This window comes from Mesocricetus auratus, unplaced genomic scaffold (assembly GCF_017639785.1).
Source record: "Mesocricetus auratus isolate SY011 unplaced genomic scaffold, BCM_Maur_2.0 Super-Scaffold_100007, whole genome shotgun sequence".
In the NCBI taxonomy this organism is placed as follows: domain Eukaryota; kingdom Metazoa; phylum Chordata; class Mammalia; order Rodentia; family Cricetidae; genus Mesocricetus; species Mesocricetus auratus.
In genome coordinates this window covers 94,210,568-94,230,829 of record NW_024429191.1, presented here as the reverse complement: position 1 = coordinate 94,230,829, position 20,262 = coordinate 94,210,568, and the positions used below count along the sequence as shown (strand labels likewise).

Here is a 20,262-nt window from a genome sequence, read left to right as displayed (position 1 = left end):
TATACCATGGCAATATGCGAGGTCCCCTCCTCAAAGCCTAGGCTCTTACATCCAGGATGAGCCTGGAACAGCCTAGTGTGTGCACACTCCAGTAGCTGTGGCCAGGAGGCACAGCTGACAGGGTCCTGACTCAGTGCCGAGTCCCGCTTTGCCCACCCCCACCCCCGCCTGGTACCATCACCAACCCTCCAGCCCCACCCCCGTGCTCAGTGGCTGGGCAGACGGGAATCCTGTGCGCAGCTCCACCAGCATTGCAAACGGGGACTCCCACCATCAAGACAAAGGGCCGCGTGTTGACACGGCCCTAACTCAGTGCCGTGTCCCGCTTTGCCCCCGGCACCACCACCAACCCCCCACCCAGTGGCTGGGCAGACGGGAATCCTGCGCACAGCCCCACCGGCGTTGCAAACGGGGACTCCCACCATCAAGACAAAGGGCCGCGAACGGGACTTACGAGTGGCCGGTGGCCGGGATGAAGTAGAGGCAGCAGTGGACGCGGGTGTCGGGTATGCGTTTCTTCCTGTTGATGTTGACCTCCTCCTGCAGGTACTTCTCGTACTGGTCGTTGATGAACTTCATAATAGGCTGCCAGCTGCACGGAGATCCGGGTTAGCCAGTTCCCGCGGCCCCTCCTGCCCACGCCGGGGGCGTGCCCTCTCTAAGCCCCCAAGCCTCCACGGCAGGCTAATTCCCCGGAGCCGACACCCAGCCTTCTGACTTCATCCAGGAATGGTTGGCTGTTGCAAAGCCAGCCTTAGAGTTTTCTGCCCATACCCCGCCCCCATGCCGATCTTTGTCCTGCGGTGGGAGAGCATGACTCCCAGGTGATTCCATTTTGATCTGGAATGGTTAGACCCCGAATGCAGTGGCTTTAGGGTTTGGAGCGATCTTATCTGGGTACAGAGGAGCCCGGAGCCCAGTGGGGCTCTCCGAGGTCACCTACCAGTTCTCATTGTTGATGTGGTCTCCGAAGCCTGGGGTGTCGATCACTGTCAGCTTCATCCGGACCCCCTTTTCCTCGATATCTGCACAAACCACAGCACCCCAAATCAGAGGGGTCACCCAAGTCCTCACACTGCCTGACCAGCCTGAGGTGTCCCACGCTGGGCTGTGATGACAGCTGGGGTGATGCTAGGGAGAAAGTATCCTCTAGCAATGAAGTCTGGGTGGTGCCTCAGCCTGGTGGAGTCCAGACCATTCCTACTCACAGTCTCCATGTACCGAGAGGGGTCATGGTGACCCCTCTAGTGGGATGCCCTTGATCCCACACTCTGGGAAAAGGGGGTGCCTATGTCCAGCCTTAGTCCCCACTTCCATGGAACTGACCGTGGGTAATGGACTTGATTTCGATCGTCTTGGGGATACGTTCCTCCGAGGTGGGCTGCACCGACTTCCGGCTGATTTTGGACTTGAAGAGGGTGTTGATTAAGGTGGACTTCCCGAGGCCACTCTGCCCTGGGGAGAGAAGGGGAGGTCGGTCAGCAGGCTCTCCAAGAGCATAGCTCACTGCTACAGCACACTGTGGCAACTGGGTTCACATCCTTAGATAACCCCACCTGGAGCTTCACCTCCTAAGCAGACATCCAGGGTTGAATTTAAGGCCACAGTGTGGGGCTGTGGGACATGGTTTAACTCGGCCAGAGCAGCTACCCAAAGCAGGAAGGGACAACAAGACTCCAGAGGAACGGGTCCAGAGAGCTACAGAGGATGGCAGCCCCCAAAACAGGTGTAGTTTGTCTGTGAATCCGGACAGAGCAGACACACAGACACAGTTCCCCAGACAGATCCCTGCAGTGGGGGAAGCCACCAGACTCTACTTGGTTTAGGACGTCCAACCTATGGGAGGTGTGTGCCCAGATACCACCCTGGAGAGTCACCAGAGTACTGTTCCGAGAGTGAAACACTGGATCATAGACCAGGTATGGCGGCGCATGTCTTAATCCCAGCACCCGGGAGGCAGAGGCAGGCAAGGTCTCTGTGAGTTCAAGGCCAGCCTGGTCTACAGAGCGAGTTCCAGCCTGGTCACATAGTGAAACCTGATGGGGTTGTCCTTCAGTGTCTATGTTTCTCTTATTGGTTGATGAATAAAACACAGTGTGGCTAGTGACAGAAAGGATAGGCAGGGCTACCAGAGGAGGAGAAATCTGGGAAGTATCGGCAGACAAGAGTTGCTATGTGAGCCCGGGAAGTGAGGGCACATCAAGCGTTCTCTGGTAAGCCAAGACCTCATGGGAATACATAGATTAATAGTAATGGGTTAATAATTAAGACAGAGCTGGCCAATAAGAAGCCCTCACCACAGGCCAACAGTGTTATAATTAATATAAGTCTCTGAGTGTTCATTTTGGGGCTCAAGGGCCGCAGGACCAGCCGGGCTGGAAAATCTCCAACAGAAACCTTATCTCTAAACAAACAAACACATTGGCTTGTTTCTTCCAGCCAAGAGGAGAGGACCTGGGGTGTGGGGCCCGAGGGGCCTCTGCACTTGCTGCACACAGCCCATCCAGGTCCCACTCATTATCCACCTACTGCTGGTGACTTCTAGCTCTCCAAGGCCACAGGAGGAGCAAAGTGGCTACTACACCCCACTTCCTGGGTGGGTAACTTAGATGTGCCTCCAGGAAGCCTCCAGCCAAGCCTGGGGTAATAACCAGGGGACACTCCGCAGAACTCGGAGCTGGAGACCGTTGTCACTGGCCACAGAGGGCTTACAGCTGCTTAGTGAGATGCCAACACAGGTAGCAACCCCCCTGGAGTCACTGGTGGATGTGGTCCGTTCTCCCAGCACATGCAACCATATCTGTCATTTGCCAGGTGGCATGGGGTGAGAGCTGTCCCTCCACCTTATAGAACATGCAACCATATCTGTCATTTGCCAGGTGGCACTGGGTGAGAGCTGTGCCCCCACCTTACAGGGGGAGGACATTTTGAGAGTTGCTTGAGTGCTGGGGCTGAGGCTGGCCCCCTGTGCGGGCCTGGAATGTCAAGATGGGCTTGTGGCCGGCAGAGGGCCTCTTAACACTCACCAACCACCATGATGTTGAACTCGAACCCCTGTTTCATGGCCTTCCTGCGCATCTGCTCCAGGATGGAGTCGATCCCCACATAGCCAAAGTCCACGGGGGCCTTCTCATTCCGTGACACGGGTGCTTGCTTGAGCATGGCATCTCTAGGGCTGTCAGCCATGTCGCCAACACCGCTGGGAGCCACTTCGGAGCCTGTGGAGGGGAAGCCGGAAGGAGAGGGTATTAGAACAGGATCCGCAGGCGGCGTACTCTCGGATGCCCAGTAACTAAAGTTCCCTGCATCGTGCCATGCGGCAGGCCCACGCCCCTCAGCCACCTGCCTCTCGGGGTGGGGGGGGGCTGTCTCTGCCAGCTCTGCCAACCTGGGCATCCTCTACATGCCCTTCATCTCTGCGCAGACAGCCTGCAGTAGCTGCGGGGCCCAGGGTCCTTCACGGTGCAGCAGGTGATCACAAGCAGGTCACAGGGGAGGGGTGGCAGGACCCCTATTTGCCTCTTCTGGACCTGAGCCACCCCTCACCGGGAACACCTCTACTCCCAGTCACCCGACCCACGCAGTCCTGAGGCAAAGCAGTCTTCCCAGACTGTGGCCGACACCAGGTGCCCCTCACCCTCCGGCAAAGGCCAGTTTGGTTAGTAGGTCTGTGGACAGGCTAAGGGTTAAACGTGGAAACCTCAGCTTCCTTCAGTAGGCTTCAGTTTAACTGTGCTTTCACTAAACTCAAGCTAACTTGCCCCACCCCCACATCCGCAGCTAACTCAGCCTGGCCATCTCTGGAGCTGCGGCTTTTCTCTCCATTTTATTGGCATGGCCAGCGGGAGCAAAGCCGGACCTGCACTTCCTCTCTGCGCTTCCCCCCTGGGCTTGAGTGGCAGGACAGAAGGAAGGAGAGAAAGGCTTGCAAAGCCGGCTTCAGGAAGGAGGCATGCGGACCACCCCCACAGCCAGGGGTTGGATCAGTCACTTCCTGTTTCTCTGCCTCCACAGGGTGCAGTCACCTCTACTTCCTGGCAGTGGGGAGCAACTCAACCAGAGAATGCTTGTAAACACACCAGGATCTGCCAGAGGGTCCACACATGTGTGTCCCCAAACAATGACAAGGGCAGGTCCTAGGGCCCGGTGCCGTCGGAAGTATCCGCAGCTCAGGTCAGGGCAACAGTCCCCTCCACGAGGCTCCGTGAGTGTCAGCTCCTCACTCAGAAACACTCATCTTTAAATAAACAAAGACAGTGCAGCATCTGGCCCTAGAACCTGTGGCTTTTGGGGGCCCGCTTCCTGGAGAATGACAAGGGGCCCCGCCTTGCCGTGCGGCAGTTCAGGCCTAGTCCACGTGACTGAAAATTGCTTCCATCTGCCTGAGAGTCTGAGACCCACTTTGCCCCACCCCCACCCTCTGCTGAGCAGTGAGAGGAGGAAGGGCTGTCCCCCAACTCTCTCTACTCACCCCCCCAGTCAAGGAAGGCTTGCCTCAACCCCAGGTGGCCCCTCCACCATCAAGGCTCACAGCAGAAACTCAAACCAAACTAAACACTCAGCCTGCCAGGGGCCCTTCTTGAGAAATAATAGGAACACAGTAAAGCCCCCGCCTTCCCCCCAGGGGGGGCTGGAAGCTCTTCTGGCATACCCCTGTGACCCTTTCCACTGGGGGAGCCCCCCCGCCCCCGCCCCAACCACCTGTCTGTAGACTCTCCACCAGGGGCTGCCTTCGTGATACTGGCCCTAGATCTCCAAGACTGTGAGTGACCAGAGGCCTTCCCAGATCTCTCTGTATCATCACCTATGCCAACAGACGTGTCCTGGCCACTTCTGCCTCCAAAACAATTTACCATCTTAGCCATTTCTGAGGCACAGGTCGTATCCTGTAAGGCCACTCCCCGTGGCCCTGACCGGCCTCCTATCAGCTTCTGGCAACCTTCATTCTGTCTAAGATCCTTGGGTAAGCAGGGGTGGGTGATCTCTGACTTTTGACCTGTTTCATACAGAATAATGTCCTCAAGGTTTATCCTTGCTATAGAATGTGCCTTTTAAAGTCGAACAATATTCCTTAATGAGCACATTTAGTCTTCTTAAAAACCTCAATTCTTATGATTTTAATTATTTTATTATTTTTAAATCATATGTATGCATGTGTGTCTGTGTATGTATGTATATATATATATCCATATATATATCTTAGTTCAGCTGCCCAAGGAGGCCAGAGGAGGGCATCAGATCCCCTCTGGAGCTGGAACTATAGGCAGCTTAGCTGTGAGATGCCAGACATGGGTGTTGAACCCGGGTCCTCTAGAAGAGCAGTCAGTGCTCTTAACTGCTGAGCCATCTCTCCAGGCTCAGCACAGTGAGTCTTTTATCCATCGGCACTTGAGTCACAGCTTCTGGTTGGCTGGTGTGAAAGCTATGGTGTGAACATGGGTATTCAGGCAGTCTTGTGAGCTCAGGCTAGCCCTCTCTTTCTCTCTCCCTTGGACCGTATCTTATATACTGTCTGGCTTCAAATCCACCGATGCCCCTGCCTCAGCCTCCTGAATACTGTGATTACAGGCATAAATTATCATGCCCAGTCAGACTTTGCTTTCAACGGTTCTGGACACACAGATGTGAGCTGTTCTATTTTTATTTTTGAGGAACCAGCAAAATTCATCCACGTGACCTCTGAGCACCAGAGACTGAGCTAGTTCAGGAGGGACGCACTGTAAGAATCTATTTTAGCTGATTTCAGTTTTAATTACCTACATGTTCCTGACAAGCGTGCAAAGAGGCCTGGACCCCACGTTACACCCTGATCCTTTTCTGAAACAACACTGGATGGTCTGATGAACAACGTAAGATCTTTGCCGGGCTCGGCCCTCCCAGAACTTTCCCTGCACTTCACCTGGTTAGGACAGTGAGTCCTGTACTCCTCGCCTGCCTGAGGGTCAGGAGTGTGTTCCCTGACACCTCCCCTCCTCAACCACCCAAGGCTGCGGCCTGCTCAGGGCCATCCAGAAACGAGCTACTTAGAAAATAGCTAAGCAAGCCAGGCGTTGGTGGCGCACGCCTTTAATCCCAGCACTCGGGAGGCAGAGGCAGGCGGATCTCTGTGAGTTCGAGGCCAGCCTGGTCTACCGAGTGAGTTCCAGGACAGCCTCCAAAGCCACAGAGAAACCCTGTCTCGGAAAAAAAAACAAAAACAGAAAATAGCTAAACACCAGCAAGGGTAAAGGCACCAAACCTAATGAGCCAAGTGCCATCTCTGCCACTCACATGGCAGAGAACTGACTCTCTTAAATTGTCCTCTGACCTGGACATGAATGCTGAGGAATGGGCATGTGCACACACACACACACACACACACACACACAGAGACAGAGCGAGTGCCATCTCTGCCACTCACATGGCAGAGAACTGACTCTCTTAAATTGTCCTCTGACCTGGACATGAATGCTGAGGAATGGGCATGTGCACACACACACACACACACACACACACACACACACACACACACACACACACACAGAGACAGAGCGAGTGCCATCTCTGCCACTCACATGGCAGAGAACTGACTCTCTTAAATTGTCCTCTGACCTGGACATGAATGCTGAGGAATGGGCATGTGCACACACACACACACACACACACACACACACACACAGAGACAGAGCGAGTGCCATCTCTGCCACTCACATGGCAGAGAACTGACTCTCTTAAATTGTCCTCTGACCTGGACATGAATGCTGAGGAATGGGCATGTGCACACACACACACACACACACACACACACACACACACACACAGAGACAGAGCGAGTGCCATCTCTGCCACTCACATGGCAGAGAACTGACTCTCTTAAATTGTCCTCTGACCTGGACATGAATGCTGAGGAATGGGCATGTGCACACACACACACACACACACACACACACACACACACACAGAGACAGAGCGAGTGCCATCTCTGCCACTCACATGGCAGAGAACTGACTCTCTTAAATTGTCCTCTGACCTGGACATGAATGCTGAGGAATGGGCATGTGCACACACACACACACACACACACACACACACACACACACACACAGAGACAGAGCGAGTGCCATCTCTGCCACTCACATGGCAGAGAACTGACTCTCTTAAATTGTCCTCTGACCTGGACATGAATGCTGAGGAATGGGCATGTGCACACACACACACACACACACACACACACACACACACAGAGACAGAGCGAGTGCCATCTCTGCCACTCACATGGCAGAGAACTGACTCTCTTAAATTGTCCTCTGACCTGGACATGAATGCTGAGGAATGGGCATGTGCACACACACACACACACACACACACACACACACACACACACACAGAGACAGAGCGAGTGCCATCTCTGCCACTCACATGGCAGAGAACTGACTCTCTTAAATTGTCCTCTGACCTGGACATGAATGCTGAGGAATGGGCATGTGCACACACACACACACACACACACACACACACACACACACAGAGACAGAGCGAGTGCCATCTCTGCCACTCACATGGCAGAGAACTGACTCTCTTAAATTGTCCTCTGACCTGGACATGAATGCTGAGGAATGGGCATGTGCACACACACACACACACACACAGAGACAGATCGAGTGCTAACATGTTCACAGATGCATTAACAATGCATGGTAAGAGCATCTAAGGAAACATGGCTCACCCACAAGAAGGAATAAAGCTACAAACACGATAGAATTCGAGTGAACCTTGAAAATGCCATACTGAGGGGGCTGGAGAGATGGCTCAGCAGTTAAGAGCACTGGCTGCTCTTCCAGAGAACCTCAGTTCAATTCCCAGCAACCACACGGTAGCTCAGAACCATCTGTAATGAGATCTGGTGCCCTCTTCTGGCCTGCGGGCATACATGCAGCAAATAAATACATCTTTAAAAAAAGAAAAAGAAAAACTGAGCTAAAGAAGCAGACACCACCCCAAGGCATGAATGACTGAGTATAAGAAACACTCAGAAGAGGCACAGGGGCGGGGTTAGAGGAGACTTTTTAACGAGCGTGGAGTTTCCCTTCGGGGTGATAAAAATGTTCTGGCCTCGTGACATCATGAATAAACACCACTGGAAATTCTTGCTCTTCGTGGCTGAGGCCAGGAGGTGAGGGAGGAGGAGGCTGGGCACCAGGCAGGTGTTTATAGCACAGCTGGACAGGGAGTCCGGTCAGGCCACTGGCCAGTGCACAGCTCAGGACGCCTGAGCCCCAGATGTTGACAGTCGAAACGAGGCTCTCGGCAGATGTTAAGAGGCAATGTCCTCAGCAAGCTGCCTATCCTTTCCCAGCCAAGGGTGTTCCTGAGGGGGTGGCCAGTAGCTAAAGCTACCTTTGGGAGACTTAGCAGTCTCCAGTGGGTCCCACTGCGCACACAGGCCAGGCCCATCCGCCACTCCCTCCTGCCCCAGGCGACTGCTGTCAGTCCCCCCTTTTGTCCAGCTAATGGTAGGTACAGTGGGGTCCCAAATCACCACCACCTGCAACTTACCTGATGAGTAACAAATTCTTTCCCTACCCCAGGCCCTGCCAAAGAGGACAGGATTATGCCACCCTTCACACTTACTGGGACAGGGCCATGGGCCACCATACTTTGGGAGGGGTTCCCAGAAAGGATGGGGCCAAGGCTGACTTTGACCCACTTGGCCATGGGGAGGAAGGCTCAGGCGATCAGGGAGTCACCCATCTGGCCACCCTTCCCTGCTGTCCACCTCCTAACTGAGCCATGCCTCCCTGGCCAAACGCGGGAGCCACTCTGCTGGGCAGGAGCATCCCTGAGGTGCCGTGGGACAGCCACACTCTCACCTGCAGGACAAAGGTCTCAGGAAGAAACGTCAGTGCCGTTTCCCTTACTTTGCTCCCACACAAGCCAAGCCCAGCTCCTAAAAGCCAATACTGTTGTCCTCACACATCTAGTCAAGCCCCACCCTTGTGGCCCAGCAGGAAGCAGAGCCAACCTGTCCCTGGGCAGCAGGCAGGTCCAGTGGGGTACCAAGACACCAGCACTTACTTCACCTCCTGGCCTCCCAGGCCTCGATTTCCAGAAGGATCCGCACTATAGCCAGCATGTCACGATTAGCCCTGGATTTGTGGTATAGGAGCACCCCAAATGTACCTCCTACTCTCTGGGGCCATTCAGCATGTTCTGCCTCCGGTGCAGGGTCTCGGTGTTGAGGCCTTGAGCTTAGTCCCTCTCTGGGCTTAGTCCCAGAGGCTGAAGGCAGAGGCCAGGAATTGCCAGGACCTCCCACCTAGCTGGCTGGACAAGTCTCTCAGGGCAATGTCACTTTAATTCAGTTAAGTCTGAGAAAACATATCCCAAGGCCAAAGGGATGGACGGACGTGTCCTTCAAAACCAGCTCCTGGGCCTCAAACAGGGTTCCTGACCCCAGGGCTCTCCTGGCCTGTGAGAGGCCACATATCTAGAAGGTAGTCGCCAAACCAAAGCTCTCCATTGGACCCACACCCGGAGCAGATATCAGAGTGCCCACTTGGTATGAAACTCCACTCCAGGACACCCACAGAGGCTCACAGGTGACTGCTTGTCATGCCCGGAGGGGCCAGAGAGAGGGATGAGCCAACTTAGAAAATAAAGGTGAGTGTGGAGGCCCATAGACGAGGCTCTGTTCCGTCTTGACGTGAGGTCACAGAGTTCGAGCCTATTACTGCTCCTCCAAGGTTAAACCGCAGTATGTTTGGTGTAGGGCGTGGCTATTTTGAGTCTTGCCGTGACAACAGGGTATATGGTCTAAGGTGTAGCTATTGGATGCTTTACCTACACAGCAGGATATTTGGTGTAGGGTGTGGTTACCAGATGTTTTGGGTATTGGAAAGGTTAATTACGCTTGCTTGTTCTTTGTGTCTTGGTAAGGAAGTCTTCTGCGCCCCCCCTCCCTTTATGATTGGGGTATATAAGAACTTGGAGTAATAAACTTGGAGCTGATCCCAGGATTCATTGGGCGCCCTCCCAACTCTATCTCTTGTCTCTAGTCCATTTCTTTCCTCAATCCGCACTCCCCTTCTCAACAGGCCGGCAGGTCCAAACAGGTGAGGGAAAACAAAATAGCCGCACGGTGGGAAGCAGGTGCGTGCAGAGGTGGGGGACTCAGGAACAGGACTTGGCCTGGAGAGATAACTACAAAACAGTAAACGGCGGGCAGTGACTCCATCGCCCTCAGAGACCAGGACCACGACACCGAGTCATCCAACAAACACATATCAAGAACCTAGTACTAGGACACTAACAAGAAGGTGAACGGTCAAGCTTGGGCTCCGTGGTACAGGAGTGAAGACCCAGGGCTGGGAGATGGCTCAGTGGGTAAGAACACGTGCAATGATGGAGTTACAAGGACCTGGGTTCAAGTCCCCAGCACTCATGTAAAAGCCAAGCACGACCATGAGCCAGAGCTGGGAGACCATGGAGACGGGGCATCCCAGAAACCAGCTGGTCAGCCAACTTAGAAAGGCTCAGCGACAGACCCTGTCCCAAAAAAAGAGCGACAGAGGAAGATGCTGACATGCTCCTCTGGTTTCCCCATGCATATGCATCTGTACACACACAGAGACATGCGCACACAGACACACACACAGAAATGGACACACAGACACAGACCCTTTAGGGGACACAAAAATACTTAGATTCATATACCCAGCTAAAGAAATAACTTGTGCATATCTGTAAAACCAGAAGAATTGAGAGTTCAAGGCTAGCTTTGAGCTACACAGGGAGTTCAAAGCCAGCCTGAGCTACATAATAAAAACCTGGCGCTAACATAGCTAGCTATGCACTCCTGGGGCCCCATGTTACATTCTCAGCAGTGTGTGTGTGTGTGTGTGTGTGTGTGTGTGTGTGTGTGTGTGTGAAGGAATGGGGGACACAATGGCAGACTGGGCTGAATATTCTCAGCAGTGTGTGTGTGTGTGTGTGTGTGTGTGTGTGTGTGTGTGTGTGTGTGTGTGTGTGAAGGAATGGGGGACACAATGGCAGACTGGGCTGAATAACTCCAGGGTTAACTGCCTGACTTATCCCCAGCTTCCTGTGCTTTACAAACACACAAAGATGATCTGGGCCATTGGGTCCCCTGGCTGGAGGGGACAGGCAAATGCAGGAGGACTTAGAGCTAAGGAGCACGGGAGGTCAGTCTGAGGAGCTCATGCGAGGAGGAGAGGGGTTGATCCACAACCTAGAGCACCAGGCCGTCCCCACACTGGGCCCCTGGGGCGGGCAGAGATGGGAAAGCCGTTTTCCTGAGAACTGGGTCTCTTCCGGGCTTCTCAACACCTCCTTCACTGTGCCCTGCTGACTCACTGGAGCACCCTGCGCTCCTCGTAAATGTCATAAGAGGCTTCCTGTCCTGCTCCAAGGATGCAAACACTGCATACAAATGATCACATTTTGCAAATTCATGTGCCCAGTTTCAAAGACAGAATTTTTCTAAGTGCACATGGCTCATTTAATTTGATAAGTAAGTCAAAATCGAATTACACTTCACACTTTGTCTGGGGCAGGAAGTGTCTCCTTGGAGTCTGGTAAAGAACACCAATGCCAGAAATCCGAGACTCCTCCCCCTGCCCCCTCCAGACCCCCACTTGGAAACCCAACACAACTCCTTGGCCTCTGCAGGGAGGGTTGCGGAGGGAGAGCTTCCCAGCTGGAGTGCCTTCCCTAGTCCAAGCTCCAAGAGGGGACTTAACACTGCGCTGATGTGGTTTCCGGAAGCAAGCTGTTCTCTGCTGGGAGATGCCCGTGACCTTGTGTCCGGTGAGGGCCTGGGAGGGACAGAGAGGCTTGCCTCAGTCCCTCCCACTCCTCTTTCATTCAATGGGGGCAGGGTGGCGAGGTGTGGCGAGGCAGAGGCCCTAGGCATCCCAGAGACGGAGAAGGGTACCCCGCTTTGGCTTCAGGCCAAACTCCCCTCCCCCAGCCTCCCCTCTATTGTGGGGAGGACTCTCAAGGAGTCCTGTATTTCTGCCAAGGAGGTTTCAATTGGCCCCAATCCACAGAGGCGAACTTGGACCAAGTCCAGGGGCGCCCCACCCCCTCCGAGGAGGCCTCTGCTCTCCATTCGCACACTAGGCTGGGTCTATTGAGACATCAATCTTAGCTCAGGGCAGGCTCCAACCTGCAAGCCCTCCTCATTCATTTCCTCAAAAGCCACCGCAGACTTCCAACACACCCCAGGGCCCCTGCAGTCCCCCCGAGTCCTGGTCGGGGACTGAAATTTGGTTCAGTGTTCCACTGAGGGCCCTCCTTTGGGTCCCATCCCCAGAGTAGCCTCTCCCAGGGCAGCGTCAGGAAGGCAGCCCCCCCCCACTCTGCCCACTCCCCTCCTCAGGAATCTCCAACTGCAACAGCTGCCACCAAAGATCCGGTCCTACCCAGGACCCCACTGAAATGTCCTCATGGCTGCTGGGCTAGATTCCCTTTGCTCTTGGCAAATGCCTGCTGTATTACCCCCACCCCACCACGGACTGGGTGGACACTGGCCATTTATTGCAAGAATTTCCTCTTATCAGGGATGTCCCCCAAGGGAGGAGGGGACAGAACTATTTCCCTACTCTCTGACCCCTCTCCTATAAGCTGTCAGTTGCTGATGCACACCAGAGCTGGGGGCGGGGGGACAGTGAAACAGGGTCAAAGGTTCCCCCAAACTTATGAAGTCACTTGAAATAACAAGTAGACAAAGGCACCCCTGCCAGAAATCCCATGGGCAAGGCCTGACCCCACAGATACCAAGCACGCCCCTTCCGTGCAGGTCCACTGAGATCACTGAAGGCTTCCCGGTGCCTGGCTCACTTTGGAGAGGGGAAGGGACTAAAGACAGCGTCTTAGGCTCCTTAAGTGCCAGGCAGAGAAGCCGATCCTGGATGGTGCAAGGGAACCTGACCACAGGCCCCCTCAGGGAAGAAGAGACTCTGACTGTCCAAGGCAGGAGAACACGAGATGAGTCACTCGCACATGGGGGTCCAGATCCCTGTCTTAGGGAGACTCCGAAACCCAGGAATCCCAGCCGCCAAGTCTGGGAACCTGCAGACCTCTGCACATGGTCCCTCAGCCTCGGCTTGGAAGGCAGCCCGCCCAACTGTGCCCGCCCCAGGGAGGACCTTCATGCCACGCCCCCGTTCTCTGAGGAGAGTCAGTCAACTGATTGGGCAAATGCATCGTGACAGCTGATGACATAGTATCAAATGGACAACCCAGCAATGTCAAATGAACTGAGGGTAAGGGTGGGCGGGGGGATGGGTGGACGGGTGGATGGATGGGTGGGCAGATGGGCGGGTGGATGGATGGATGGATGGATGGATAGATAGATGGATGGATGGATGGACCAATGGGTGGATGGATGGGCAGACAGGTGGGTGGACGGGTGAGTGGGTGGATGGATGGATGGATGGATGGATGGATGGATGGGTGGATGGGTGGATGGGTAGACGGGTGGGTGGACAGGTGGGTGGGCAGGTAGATGGATGGGTGGATGGATGGATGAATGGATGGATAGATAGATAGATGGATGGATGGGTGGATGGATGGATGGATGGATAGATGGGTGGATGGATGGATGGATAGTTGGGTGGGTGGATGGATGGATGGATGGATGGATGGATGGATGGATGGACCAATGGGTGGATGGATGGGCGGACAGGTGGGTGGACGGGTGAGCGGGTGGATGGATGGATGGATGGATGGATGGATGGATGGATGGATGGGTGGATGGGTGGATGGGTGGACGGGTGGGTGGACAGGTGGGTGGGCAGGTAGATGGATGGGTGGATGGATGGATGAATGGATGGATAGATAGATAGATGGATGGATGGGTGGATGGATGGATGGATGGATAGATGGGTGGGTGGATGGATGGATGGATGGATGGATGGATGGATAGATAGATGGATGGATGGATGGACCAATGGGTGGATGGATGGGCGGACAGGTGGGTGGACAGGTAGACAGGTGGATGGACGGGTGGATGGATGGTGAGGTGGGCAGGTAGATACATGCTATTGCAGCTCAGTAGGAAAGCCCAAGGCTCTTTGTGCCTGTACCAGGCATTTAGTATCCGTGGCCACCGCTCTGTCCAGGTCTGAACCCTGACCCCGTCCCCTCCCTGGAAACGGCATCTTCAGCCACTGCATCCTGGCCCCCCTTCCTTTCCATCGCCACAAGTCCAGCCAGGGTGTCTTGTCTGTTAGCTCTGACATCCTATCTCCTGGGGTGGGGTATGGGGTGTGCACCAAGATCACGGGCTTCTACACGGGTCCCGGGGAGTCCCCGGCCTGCTCTTACTCACAGAGCACTGGAAGGACAGCTTTGACACAGTAACTGACGCAGTCTCTGCTTCAAACCATGGCTGGTGTCCACAGCACCCAGGGTGACCCAGGACTCTGGACCCTTTTGCCTTCTCCCAGCCCTGACATACCACGGAACCGTGGGAGTGAGCGAGTAACTGAGCTTTGTGCCACGGCACCCTCATACATGAAACGAGGTAATATTCCTCTCGTAAGACTATCAATGAAGACGGCGGGGTGTGTGTGGTGTGTGGTGTGTGTGTGTGTGTGTGTGTGTGTGTGTGAGTGACAGCTCCGGAACACACAGCTGCTGTCAGTAAAATGCACCCTCCCCACCCCCTCCGCCCTCCACACATACAAACGCCTTCCAGGCTCCTCTCAGCTCTTCCAACAAAACTCCTCCAGAGTCAGCCTGTCTAGAACATTCTTTCCCTGGGACCCCCACCCCCACCCCATCTTCCCAGGACTGCTGGTGGGGTCCCCCCCCCGTTTTTCCATGCTGCGCAGTATATAGTAAACACGCCTTGAGTGTTCAGGACGGCACAGCTTCTCACACCCGAGGAACACGAGGACCCTGTGAGCATCCGGCTGGCCGGCTGAACGGGTGCTCGCGTGGCTACCACGTGGCTACCGCGTGGCTACCGGCTTCCCTTTCCCCAGTACCTCCTCTTTCTCCGTTCCCTAGTCAGCCTGCTGGCCTCCCACTCGCCAGGGCCCTGTAAACAAATGGCTCACTCGTGCCATCTTCAGAGCCCGTGTGCACACAGGCGAGTCTGTGTGTGTGCGTCACAGCACCCAAACCTGACAGTTACGATACCCAAACGCTGTCTGTCACCCGTGGGAGCTGCACAGCGCTGAGGGAGGGAACATAATGAGGAAAGAGCTTCCCCAGGATGCTCAGGGGAGGGTCTACTGAGAACAACTGCTCAGGAGAACCCACAGCATCACAGGTCTGATGAGAGACGAGGGACCGGGCTGGCCCTTGGCTGGGCTTTAGTGCTGTGTTCTCTCCACCTCGCCCTAATGCCAGGGCTCAGGAAAACTTACACAGGGCTCAGCCCTGACTGGGAGAAGAAGACACTTTCCAGCAGGGCAAGCAGGCAGATTATGGAGAATGAGGCTCCATCCAGTGAAGCCTGGCCTATTTCGCCTCATGTGGAGGATTGCATCACACGGCCATCAACCGAGCACCGTCTAGAAGAAATGCCACCGCCAACCGGCGCTTCCTGAGACGCTGGCTGCCGTGGCTACTTCATAGCCAGAGCAGGAAAAACACAGTAGACAGTATGTGTGGCAGCCCAAGTATCAGCGCGGCTCCCACAGGCTGTAAAGTGGATCTAGCCGCTGAGGCACAACCGAGAACTCCGTGGAAACCACCCATCGGGCCAGGCTGTCGGAGCTGTGTGGACAGTCACTGGGCAGGCTCGTTGTGTGTGTGTGGCTCTCTCCAGTCTACAAGCGAGCCACAGCAACCGCGCGGCCTCTCACGGCCTGCCCCCCAGTCTGTCTTCCCTAGGGTAATCGGCAAAACCACAAGGTACTCAGAGCACAAGGACAGACAGCTCCCTGAGGAGGCACAGGGGTCCCCCAGGCTTCTGGGGTCCCACATGCCTCCTCCCAGCTCACATGCCCGGCACCCTCAGCTTCTTCCTCCACATCTCCCCAGAACCAGGACTGAGTCAGACCTATTATGGGATGTAAGGGATGGTCCCCAGCCAACGCTGGAACCTGAAGCCTGGGAGCCTGTCTTCTCCCAGGGCCCCTCCAACCCCGGGTTGGGAAGGAACAACATTCATATGGTAATTTCTCCCAGGGACAAGGAGGCTGGAGACTGGGAAGGAGGGGCCCGGGTAAACTTCTGGAAGTTGTGCCCAATAGGTCTTCCAAGTTGGCTGGCTGGCTGGCTGTCCCTAAAAAGTAGGCACAGTGGCAGGGTGCAGTCATGGAGGGATGGGGGTAGCATAGTTGAAGGAGACAGACTTCACATTACCTGCTCTCGGATGGCTCTCATTTATTTTTTGGTTTACTTTGTGGTGGTAGTGAGGGTAACCACACAGTCCGGAAATGCTCCTCACAGGCCATGTCCCTGTGGGCACTATGCTCCCTGCACACACTTCACTCCCCTAGGAAGGCTGTTTTCCCCGGGGCTGAGGCCTGCAGGGGTGGGGGCGGGTATCTGACTTAGGGACCATCCTCACTCAGGTACCTGACTTAGGGACTTAGGGACCATCCTCACTCAGGTACCTGGTTAGGGACCATCCTCGGGCACTTGGCTTAGAAACACTGGTCTAAATTTGTCCATGTGATTTCTCAGAGAGGTGAAAACAGACATCTGTGTGGAAATCTACACTCAACCCATCAGCATTCACTGTGCCCCAAAGTGGGAGCTAGCCTAATGGTCCTCATCAGGCAGACATGTTCACAAAATGTGGTCCCACCCTGCAATGGAGCATCCTTCCTCCATGGAAACAGATACAGATGCACAGGGGAAAAAAACGCCAGCATACATGTGGTTTCATGGAGGTTTCTGGGACCCAGCAGGGCATCCCTGCGGATGAAGGGGCTTGAATACAGAGTCTACTAACCCCACCAGACAATCTTTTTTTTTTTTTTTTTTTTTTTTTTGGTTTTTCGAGACAGGGTTTCTCTGTGGCTTTGGAGGCTGTCCTGGAACTAGCTCTTGTAGACCAGGCTGGCCTTGGACTCACAGAGATCCGCCTGCCTCTGCCTCCCGAGTGCTGGGATTAAAGGCGTGCGCCACCAACGCCCGGCCCCACCAGACAATCTTAAAAGAGTCAGAGGCTCGAGGTCACCCTCAGCTACACAGTGAGTTTGAGGCAACTGTGCTACATGAGACCCCCCCGGCCCCGTCTCAAAACAAAACAAAACAAAAAACCAACTGAACAATGAACAACCTGGCAGTGTGGGCACATCCCCAACACATAAGTGGGCAGTATCCACCTCACCCACAGCTGTCCATACCCAGCCCGCAGCCCCAGCCGAGGCCCGTGAACTAGACTGCGTGGCTCCCAAGGGACAACCTCCCCATACGCGGTCCCCACGAGAACGGGGCTCCGGGCAGCTTTCCTTTCCATCTGCCTGAGTCCCATGGCCACGCTGTCATCAGAAAGATGCTCATAAGGTCTGCAGATCTTAAAGCAGCCCTGTGTGCCACGGGCTGGAGTCAGCCAAGTCACAAAAAGACACTTTCAAATAGAAGAAGCAGAGAGCAACAAGATAAACAAAGGAAGGCAGCAACAGAAGCAGCCAGGCACACAGGAAAAGGGCTAATTGTATGTTCCACTGTCCCTGGGTGGTGACCCCGGGGAAAACCTGGCTCCCATTCCCGTTCAAAGACTCAAGGGCCCAGGCCCCCAACAGGGACCTAAAGACTCAAGGGCCCAGACCCCCAACAGGGACCTTGAACCCACATGCTGAGTGTCCCCAGGAGGACATGGCCTCCTTCCTCGAAGGCGGGGAGTAGACCCACTTGTCACACATGGCAGCCGAGGGAGAGGGGCCTCAAGGTTAAATAGAGAGAGGGGCTGACTTAGCAAGGCACAAGGTAGGGGCGTCCATAACTCCCTCCTGCAGTACCCCCAAACTTCCAGACCTCTCCCGCTCCCCCAGCTCCTCTGCACTGGGGGCGGAGAGGACTCTGCTGACGACTCAGCCCATGGAGATGGAGAGCCACGCTGAAGCCCACGCAGGGTGGGCATCAGTGCCCTGATGACCTTTTGAATGTGACAATGTGCCTGGTTGGTGGCAGCGGCAAAGTCCTCCCAAGCCAAGGGTGGGTCACAGTCGCAACGGCATGTCCTACATGTGGACAGATGTTCCACAGCGCTGTGAAACACCATCTGCGAACCAGTGAGGGAAAAACGAGGTGGCTGTGGCCCCCAGGGCAGCCTCGGGACTCCACAGGAGATGCAATGGGGAAGCCCATACTGCAGCTAACCCCGAGCAGGCTGGGAAGCAGCCATGACACCTGGCAGGATGCAGAAAGACAGCTGGGCACCCGTCTGGGAGCAGGAAGCAGGCAAGGTCTGAGGGAGGGTAGTGTGGGCGTGACACTCGGGACAGCAGCTTTCAAAGTGGCGGCTGGTTGTGGGGGGGACACCCCCAACGTTTCCTTACTTGCTACATCTCCATGATCCGGGGACCTACACTCTGTCCCCTGAACACACCTACGCTGCCAAATCCCGAGCAGCCTCTCTCTGGCACCTCGTAACCAGAGCTGCCTTGCTCCAGGGCAGCTGAAATCTTAGGGCCGCCCCCCCCACACACCACCTCCACTTCAAGCCCCGGGGGGTTATTACCCAGTGGGTTCAGGAACTTCTGGAAGACCTATCTTGTATGTCTGGCTCTCCTCAGCAGCTGCTTCCCGGGGCACTTAGAGTTCTCCTCTCCATATTCTATGTGGATGGGTTGGGCTAGTAACTTTCACCCCCAGGAAAGCTTCCCACAGCTGTGGCCTGAGTACAGAACACAAGGTGAGCAATGGAATCTGGAAGTCCAAGTCCCAAGTGTCTTGTGTCCTGACATCGTGTATGTCCTTACGGGAGAGCACTGAGACGGCCTTGCCGTATAGCCCAGGCTAGCCCAGGCTAGCCTTGAACTCACGTTCTTCCTGCCTCTGCCTCCAGACTGATAGGGTTAGAGGCGTGAACGACTTCAGCGTGAGAGCTTGCAGCGAGTACTCAAAACCAGCACAATGCCAGAAGCTCACAAGGCGCTGGCTGGCTCCCTCAGGGACCTGCTGCTACGTGTCCACAGCAAAGGCAGCCCCAGCACCTGGACCCTGGCCTCCTGACCCACAATGGGTCACCCAACCACCCTGTAGTGGGTTGGAAGCCTTTGCCCTTCCCCGACTCCTTATCTCCTCTTCATCTGCTAAACAAACCCTCCTCAGAGCCAAACCCCAGCCTCCCATGTCTTGACTTTAGGGATTCCGTCTTGAGCTAACCCTACTTGTTTTTTAAAAAAATAATTTAACTTTATCTTATGTGCATTGGTGTGAAGGTGTCAGATCGCCTGGAACTGGAGTTACAGTTTTGAACTGTTATGTGGGTGCTGGGAATTGAACCCCGGTCTTCTTGAAGAGCCGGCCAGTGCTCCTAACCCCTGAGTCATCTCTCCAGCCCTGCTAACCCTACTTTTACCAAGGTTCCAGATCTTTACAGAGGATGCCTCACTCTCTGGGAGCTGAGCCACCCCATTTTCTCCCTTCAGGGGTCCTCAGCATCTTTGGGGTGCAAAGTATAAGAGTCAAGGCGGGAGCTCAACAAGCCCAGCTGGGGAATACACAGTGGAGAATGTCACGACTCTGCCACTGTCCAGGAGGCCCTGGTACACGGTGGCTGAACTGACAGCCAAGGGTCCAACAACGGCCTCCTCCCTTACGACAAGTCCTGCACTGGCCACGCTCCACAAGTCACTAGCAAGAGGAAGTAACGATCCTGCTACATGCCAGGGAGGTTCACTGGGTCCTGGGGAGCCCGGCCAACCTTCCTACATGGAAGTAGGGACACAGAATCAGTACCTCAGGTTGCTGGGGACTTTGGCTCTGTCCAGGGTGACTCAGTGGGGGAACCCCATCCACAGCCTAACCAAGTTTGTACAATAAGCTTGGTTTATCCTCTGAGGAGAAGGAGGCCCTGGGGCTGGGGGGTCAGCTCGATGGGTCAGGGGCTTGCTGCATAAGCATGAGGGTAGGAGCTGGATTCCTCCAAACCCACACTGAGAGACGCTTGTGTGGCCCTAGTAATCCCAGAACTTGGGGCGGGGGAGGCAGATGGATTCTTGCTCCTGGACAGTCAGCCTGACCAAATGAGTAAGCTCCAGGTAAAACTGATAAAATCCTACGCCAAAACACAAAAACACAGAGACAGTCCCCAAGGTTCTCACACACACACACACACACACACACACA

At 54.9% G+C, this 20,262-nt stretch overlaps 1 protein-coding gene across 6 annotated transcripts in view; it reads right to left on the bottom strand.

Moving 5' to 3' along the window:
* Septin9 (septin 9) overlaps positions 1-20,262 on the bottom strand; it is a 161,410-nt gene that overhangs the window by 8,490 nt on the left and 132,658 nt on the right. For all 6 annotated transcript variants that reach the window (XM_013113410.3, XM_013113412.3, XM_013113411.3 and 3 more), the window contains 4 exons: positions 3,027-3,218; positions 1,327-1,455; positions 944-1,025; positions 455-592 (listed from right to left, as the gene is read on the bottom strand). In XM_013113410.3, the coding sequence (XP_012968864.1) occupies positions 455-592; positions 944-1,025; positions 1,327-1,455; positions 3,027-3,218 (541 nt within the window). The remainder of the gene's footprint in view (positions 1-454; positions 593-943; positions 1,026-1,326; positions 1,456-3,026; positions 3,219-20,262) is intronic.